The sequence below is a fragment of the Cibotium barometz genome, chromosome 36, assembly GCF_041138505.1.
Source record: "Cibotium barometz isolate CiBa-2024 chromosome 36, ASM4113850v1, whole genome shotgun sequence".
NCBI classification, from domain to species: Eukaryota; Viridiplantae; Streptophyta; class Polypodiopsida; order Cyatheales; family Cibotiaceae; genus Cibotium; species Cibotium barometz.
The window spans coordinates 43,536,843-43,545,076 of NC_141081.1; the positions used below are offsets into that span (position 1 = coordinate 43,536,843).

The window sequence follows — 8,234 nt, forward strand, 5'->3', positions numbered from 1 at the left end:
TAATCTTGATTAAGATACATCATTAAACATTAATCATTATTATTAAAGGATTAGACACTATCCTACTAAGCATAACCAAAGAATAAGACCTTCCTCCATTTCAAGAATGCCATCCAAGGATAAATCCAAAGTTAAAAAAAGGCCACATTACTATCACTATACTCGTGCTATGGGCCTTTCAAAGTTCTTAAGTTCCCATATGCACTTCTACGGTGCAAAAATAAGCAATGAAGAAAAGCACAAGCCAGCAAAAGGAGGGTTAGGTACCATGAGCATCCAACGCAAAGATATCATGTCCTTAGCCACCATTGAGATATCATGTCCAAAGTTTTAAAAAAACACATTACTATCACTATACCCGTGCTATGGGCCTTTCAAAATTCTTAAGCTCCAATATGCACCTCTACGATGAAGAAATAAGCAATGAAGAAAAGCACAAGCTAACAAAAGGAGAGTTAGGTACCTTGAGCATTCAAAGCAAAGACATCATGTCCTTAGCCCCGAGCTTAAGGAAAAGAACCAAACAAAGATTGACATCGGCAAGTCTACATCAACAAATAAAGCTATGAAATTCAAGAAGAAGTCAACGAGCAATCATCATCAAACTAGGCCTTCAAAGAGAAACTTTGTCAAAGTTTATAAATGTGCCTTTTAAAAGGCTTGTATATTCTTGGCCACCCTCAACTCTCCCTACTCCTTGTTTGTCCAAGTTGGAGAAGGGCAAATGACCATCCATGTTGTAGGTGTGAGCCAAAGTCCTCAGTTTTGATCAAACTAGTTGTTCCACATGGCAATCTTTTGATATAACCTTTTGGTGTCTATGTAAAGGCCAATTCTCTAATGAAAATGCAACAAGTCTTTTGGTCGTTTTCATATGCTCACTTGGGTGCTACTCTCTCTCTCAACTCCCTATCTCATGTGCCAATTCTGTAAAGAAAATGCAACAAGTCTTTTGGTCGTTTGCATATGCTCAGTTGGGTGCTACTCTCTCTCTCAACTCCCTATCTCATGTTAACCACATCATTTGTGTTAATTATTCTATCAATCGTGTTGCTTAATCTTCATCCACCTTAGCTTCTACAACCCTAATTCCTAACAATGCATCAACAACATATTCAATAAAAATAGTAAATTATTGAAGTCAAGGATTTGAATGTGATAAAATTTGGAGGACTTCGTACACCATCTGCTCAAAGATCAACATTTTCTTTTCTCCCTCTTTGTGGATCAATGTGTTGCTTTTCGTAAGAATGCTTGTATGATCCACACTCTTCATTCACAAGTCTTAGTAACATCATCTAAGTGAGCTACATTCGCTAAAATGCAAGGTTTAATAATACATACACTACTATACAAGAACATGGGGTCTTGAGCTAAGGAATGATACCTTTTTTGAGACAAATTTTAAAGGTTGAATATGATTAGGTAGTTTTGGATGAGAAAAATTCCAGAAAAGTCAAAATTCCAGAACGACAAACCATAACCTTTAAAAAGAAATAAAAAAGAAACCTAGGCAGTAAGGACAAATTGATATTGCCAATTCTTATAATTGAACCATTTATATATAGAATTTGTGCTCTTGCTATCCACATCTGACCACAAGCACAAGCCACCAATATGACCAAACCCAACACAACAGCATACATACACTGTACATGCAGCTTAGCCTTGGAAATGAGCATAAGCATGTGTGACAAGTAACGACCTATGGCACCTTTATGAGGGCCTTAGCATGTGTAGACCAGCTTATGTGTACATGTATGTCATGTATGCCAGACCTATCACAACAGCACGGCCACAAGCATTCTATGCGCAAAAGCATGCAGACCCAACATATTAGAATGCATGCATCTGCACATAGTCAACATGCCCACAAGCTCCTCCACCGTGCCAGAGGCATCTATGTACAACATATATATACCTACAAAATTCGCATTGACTTGGCTTGTGCAACCCAAGTCAATGCAAACAAATCCCTAGTCGTTTGTGCAAGCTTGGGTTGTTCTCAAAGGGAGAGAAACTGGGTTGTGGGCTAGCGCTAGTTTGAGAGATGACTTGCAGCAGAGAACCCTCAAACACGGTATTTAAGGGTTTTCTGCTGCAGAAAATTGCACTGGGATGCTGCAGTGTAGTAGCAACCCAATATCTCTCCCTCTGAGAACAACCCAAGCTTGCACACACAACTCGAAAAGCAACCCAAGTCAATGCAAACAAACAAGAGCACATCCTGACACAGACACAGCTAGTAAACAAATAACTTAAGCCCATGCAACTCTCAACTAGTCCACTGCAAGTACAGCTGCAATTCAAGCACCACGCTACCCTCAAATACCCCTAAATACCCCTCCCACATGGAGCTGACCCTGTGTTAAAACTCAGCTTGCCAGGCATCTTCGCCTGAGATGCCTGTGCTTTTCATACGTGCAAAGCGAACAGCTTAGTGGGCATGCAGTCTCCAACTTCACTCTCTTCCTACACACGAGCTGTATGCCTCATGAATTCAGCAGCTTCAACCCCATGGGCATTTGCGAGGGGTATCAACTATTTAGCTACAAATATAGCCCATGCAAGATGCATAGATTCCAACCAACAAACCATCCAACATTTACTACCTCATAACTTGGATTCAGCTCTTTAACTACTTCATAACTCAACTCCAGACAACTAGAGTTCAGTTATGAGGTGGTAAGTGTGCCTGCACTTTGTTGACAAAAGGACACAGCCAATTACAGGGTTTGCACAAAAAAAAAACATTTTCTTGAAAAAAAAAACAATGATTGTATCCTTTTTGATGTTAACCATTAGATTCAATCTACGGAGTCAATAGTCAAAATTCTACACTACAAGTATGCATATTGAAATAAGGAACATGCTACTTTCCTTGAAAAGCCAAAAGAGAGAAACAGAGAGAGAAAAGGGGGGAATCCTGCTTACAAAATATATAGAAGATGCTTGTGAGGATTCAAACAAAGTACACATGAAGGAATACATCCGTTTTCATTTCATAGCAAATTAATTACTGTCGTCTTATTAGACAAGCCTACATGTGTAGATAGCATAAAATGGTTTGCGTCAAAGAGGCCAGTACGTGTACAAGAACGTGTGAAGAGCATCCAAAAGTAAGAAAGCACAACACTTCTGTCAACCAAGTGAAGAGCATCCAACATTTGTATGTTGCATAACATGAATGGGCACTTCATCCATATAAGTTAGTCACTGGGTGCACCAACGTGTGCACCCTTTTTGAAGTGGAAAAAGCATTGGCCTTCCTTTGCCCACATTCATATGCGGTGTGACTAACCCCACTTTGGTGTGTGGATGTGCAAAGATTACACATTAGTGAATGGACATAGGAGGTGAGACATAAACACCACCACTTTATAACTGAGGGTGTGAATGTGTGCACAATAATTCGTGCAGCAACATACCGTATATTGTAGCATTGGCAAGATCATCTGGCTCAACAAAATTATGTAAATGTGCTCACTGTAAAGCACTGGGTTGTTCAAGCTTTTGGACAGTAGAAACACATTTGTCATTACCCTGCAAGGTGGATGGCTTTTCGGCATTGGCCAAATCCTCTGCCTCAGCCAAAACAGGCAATCCTTTTTCCACTGACTTGCGCCCAAAACTGAGGAACTCCTGCTCTAAATGAGAGCAATAGCTCTCAAATGCGTGCAAGGTAACACACAACCGAAAATCCAACCGAAAGAGCAAGTCTAGCTCCATCCTATTCAGCTCTGCAATGCTTACCCCCCCAACTCTCGCATAGAACGCATTGTTGTAGTGCCTGAATGGAGAAGCAAAACAGGAAAAGGACTTAGCCAAATCACCATTCATGGTTTAGATGCTGAGGATGATCTAAAACCACCACAAACTCAGTCCCAACGCCATTACATTCCATGAAAACTCTCAACCACAAGGATAAGACACCTTTACGATCGAGGCCCTTTGAAAAGTAGTGATAAGGTTCAACCCAACACAAGTGCATCCAATAAAACTTAGTGCAATATAAAGCACAGTAGATCGATAAGAAGTCATGTTAACACCATTGGATCAAGCATCTATCTACATGTTGATTAAACCATGATCTAGAAGATCCAAGCATTTTGATCAGTGAAAAACTGTGTCAAAATCAACTAAGAAAACTTTGGGAATTAGAAATGAAAGAATAGATTACACCCTAGTGTTTGTGTTTGATATAACATTGCTGAAGGATAAATACAATTGAGAGATATGCATGACTGGACAAAAACTTAATGACATACATTAATAAAGGGTATTAGTTGAATAGGTAAGACAAGAATAAAAGAATTTCAAGTACTTCATTGACATGAGGTCAAGACAATCAAGAGAATTGGGTAAGAGGAGTTACACATCATCAAGAGTCTTTGCAGCTAGCATGATTGAAGTGATGAGGAGCCGATGTACATTAAGGGATGTGACCGGCTGGTCCGGTTGCCGATGGACAAGCCGATCGATAAATGCATAAGCCACAACAAAGCAGGAGGGGCTGCAATTTGTGTACTTGTAGATCCGCTCCAAGTACTTGTGTACACCAATGCTGGGTGGCCGAAGTCCATCAAACAAGGTAAGCTTTGTGGTGCTGTTGATGCGGCCATTGGGAAGGCCAGGAGAGCCCATGTGCACGGCCATGTATGTGCTTTTGAACATGGGGAAATCTTGCTCATTTCTTGCAATCAAATGATCTAACGTTGCAGAGAGCACTGATAAAATCTTTGGGACCTCTTTCTCTGATGTGCCTGCTGCCATGGGAGAGCCTGATTTGGCTTCATCTTTTAATGTGCTTTCTGGTGAGACCAGTGTTCTTCCTACAACGCCACCGAATGAGGCTCTCCTTAGAGCCATAGCCTTGCAAAACCCATCTAGAAAAGGAGGGGAAATTTGAAAAAACCGATCGTGTTGCTCATCTTACGGACCACGTACCCCATTCAGAACAACGCAGCAATGGCTATCCCATGGTGATACAATGGCCGCATATTCACTTCACATACAGTAGCTAGCCATGCATGCGCTTAATAGAGCCATCGATAGCCACACCATGGCCGTACAAGCTTTAACTCCAGGTATTAGGATTGGACCTCAGTCGACTACATACTGAGAAGTTCCTTCACAAAAACAAATAAGAACATTTGAGTGCTTCAAGAAACTATGGTAAGAGAGGGAAGCAATAGCAAAAACTATGCGAATGAGCAAACGACAATCATCTGGGCTGTTGAGAAAACAGTAATCGAACGATGGTCACTTGATACGATGAAGCAAAAGATGGATGCTTGGACAAACCACAAGAAGAGAATACAAAGCTGATGAGGGGTAGAGAGAAAGCGTACAGAAGAAGAAATGGGTGCATTCAAAGAGAGGAAACCAGTGATGGGTGCTCTCGAGAAACAAGGAAAAGAGGGGAAAAGAATGATGGGTACTTGAGAAAACCGTGGAAAGAGAAGAAGAATTGATGGGTCGTAAAGGAAACCATAAAAACAAAAGGTGGGTAGCTTCGGAAAGCTAGATAACTAGAAGTGGATTTCTTGAGAAAACCATGGAGAACTGGATAAGAAGGAATGGGTTCATACAAAAACGAGATGAAAGAAGAACAGACTTACACTGGGTGGTTGACAAGAAATCTGTGCAGACGACTTCTTCTGCTGCACAGAGGGAAGCAGGAGGGTCAGCGCTGTGCAGACGACTTCTTCTGCTCCACAGAGGGGCAGCGCTGTGCAGAGATGTGTGCTGAAAAGAAATGGCTGTAGAGCGAGGGGAAAGGGCGGACTGCAGGAAGGGAATCGCGGTGTTCGATCAACAATACGAGGAGTTGTTGAAGATGGAGCCTGGAAGGGGATAAAAAGGGCCGTTGTGGAATTTTGGAGGTCATAACAGACCTCCTCTGGGCCCATTCCTGCCAAGTTTAGCGGCCGCCTATATATCTATATCTATCTTTCGGGCCTTACTTTCCTATGACACGTGTCATCAAAGAATGGGGGGAGGCCAGAGATGGGTGACAGATGCGGTGCATTTGTTTGAACCGCCTCACCATGCAGAGTTGCAGAGCCGCGGCCTGCCTCTCTAGACTCCATTGATGACGAAAAAGCTCTCATCCCGCCTACTCTTACTCCTGCAACCTTAAACTCTGCCGCCTGTCGCCTCGCCACATGGAGACTTGCAGAGCCGCCTCGCCATGCAGAGTTGTAGAGCCGCCTCTCTAGACTCAAAGGCAACCACCCTTTGGAGAAATTGTTTGTTTCGAAGGCAGCCACCCTCTCTCCATTGCGCAGGTGGTGAGTCCTCCATCTCTCTCTCTCTCTCTCATTCTCTGTATTCTGTATGTGTTCTAGCTTCACTTTCTCTCTCTGCACGTCCTGTGTGTGCTGGTTTTTCTGTGCGATTTTATTGTTATTGGTCGTTATTCTTCTTCTTGCTTTTCAATTTAATCGCTTTCTCTCTCTTCACGTTTTGTCTGTGCCGGTTTTTCTGCACGTTTTGTCTGTGCAGGTTTTTCTGTGCAATAAGCAATATACGAAGGTGAGATTTTGATGGTTTTACATGCTTTTCAATTCCTCCATTCTTCTTCTTCTTGCTCCTCTGTGTGTGAGCGATCTGTAGAGAGAGAGAGAGAGAGAGAGAGAGAGAGAGATGATTGCCATGCATAACTCTGCATGTGCGTGTGCGTGTACGTGTGTGTGTGCGAAAGAGAGAGAGAGAGAGAGAGAGAGAGAGATGATTGCCATGCATAACTCTGTGTGTGTGTGTGTGTGTGTGTGAGAGAGAGAGAGAGAGAGAGAGAGAGAGATGATTGCCATGCATAACTGTGCGTGTGCGTGTGAAAGAGAGAGAGAGAGAGAGAGAGAGAGAGAGAGAGATGATTGCCATGCATAACTCTGCGTGTGTGTGTGCGTGTGAAGAGAGAGAGATGATTGCCATACATAACTGTGCGTGTGCATGTGCATGTGTGTGTGTGTGTGTGTGTGTGTGTATGAGAGAGAGAGAGAGAGAGAGAGAGAGAGAGAATTAGTTTTATGATATTCTATGTGGCATTCATTAACTCTCTGTGTGTGTGTGTGCGTGTGAAGAGAGAGAGAGAGAGAGAGAGAGAGAGAGAGAGAGAGAGAGAGAGAGAGAGAATTAGTTTTATGATATTCTATGTGGCATTCATTAACTCTGTGTGTGTGTGTGCGTGTGAAGAGAGAGAGTGTAAATTAGTTTTATGTAGCATGCATTAACTCAGTGTGCGTGTGTGTGTGTGTGTGGTGTGAGAGAGAGAGAGAGTGTGTGTGTGTGTGTTTTTTTTCATTGAAGGTGAGAGACTTTTTAAATGTTTTAATAATATTGAATATGCTATTTTATTTGGCATGCATTAACTATGTGTGTGTGTTTGTGTGTGTGTGTGTGTGAGAGAGAGAGAGAGAGAGAGAGAGTATTTATTTACATATACCCATGTGTTGTTTTTAATGAAAAATGAAATGAGAGAGAGATAGTAGAATTTGTCACACACACGTGCACACACTCACCTACACCTACGCACACACACCTACACACTCACCTCTACACACACACGCACACATAATTAGTCATTGCAATGTCCATGGACCATGTGGTGAACTGAATATGCGCTCTCCTTGCATGGTTAATGGGAGTTGCAAACATCGGTATCCACAGAATTTTTGCGACAATACTAGCGTTGATGACAATGGGTACCCAACTTACATGCGACGAGATGATGGTAGTTTCATCCAGGTAAAGGATTATAGGGTGGATAGTCGATGGGTTGTTCCATATAACGCTTTTCTCTCTTTGAGGTACAAAGCCCATATTAACATAGAAGTATGCTCTACCATTACAGCTGTAAAATATTTGTATAAGTATGTATACAAAGGACATGATAGAGCTACTATAGAGTTGCAAGACAGAAATGGGGTTATTGATGAGGTTAGTCAATATTTGGATGCACGGTACGTTTCTGCTTCAGAGGCATATTGGCGCATATATCAATATGATTTGCACGATGAAAAGCCCAATATACAAAGGTTACATGTGCATCTCCCAATGCACAATAATGTGCTTTTCAATGACCAGGATGACTTGCGTGATGTGATTAGTTGTGACAGAAACCAAAGAGCATCTCTCACTGAATGGTTCAAAGCCAATCAATTGTATGCATATGTAAATAGCATACTATATGTTGATTTCCCGTGCAAGTGGGTGTGGGATTCGGCTCTTCG

The 8,234-nt window shown here is 42.0% G+C and overlaps 1 protein-coding gene across 2 annotated transcripts; it reads right to left on the reverse strand.

Moving 5' to 3' along the window:
• Nucleotides 1–2,978: 2,978 nt before the first annotated feature.
• LOC147617921 (cyclin-U1-1-like) lies at nucleotides 2,979–5,833 on the reverse strand. 2 transcript variants are annotated; one of them, XM_086776172.1, is made up of 3 exons: nucleotides 5,622–5,833; nucleotides 4,376–5,118; nucleotides 2,979–3,790 (listed from the first exon to the last, which is right to left on the reverse strand). In XM_086776172.1, exons 2-3 carry the CDS (start codon nucleotides 4,867–4,869, stop codon nucleotides 3,484–3,486), a joined length of 801 nt encoding a protein of 266 aa, XP_086632298.1. In that variant the 5' UTR covers nucleotides 4,870–5,118; nucleotides 5,622–5,833; the 3' UTR covers nucleotides 2,979–3,483. The 2 variants fall into 2 exon arrangements, with proteins under 2 accessions (XP_086632298.1, XP_086632299.1); XM_086776173.1 differs by having other exon boundaries at nucleotides 4,376–5,129.
• Between the last annotated feature and the right edge of the window lie 2,401 nt (nucleotides 5,834–8,234).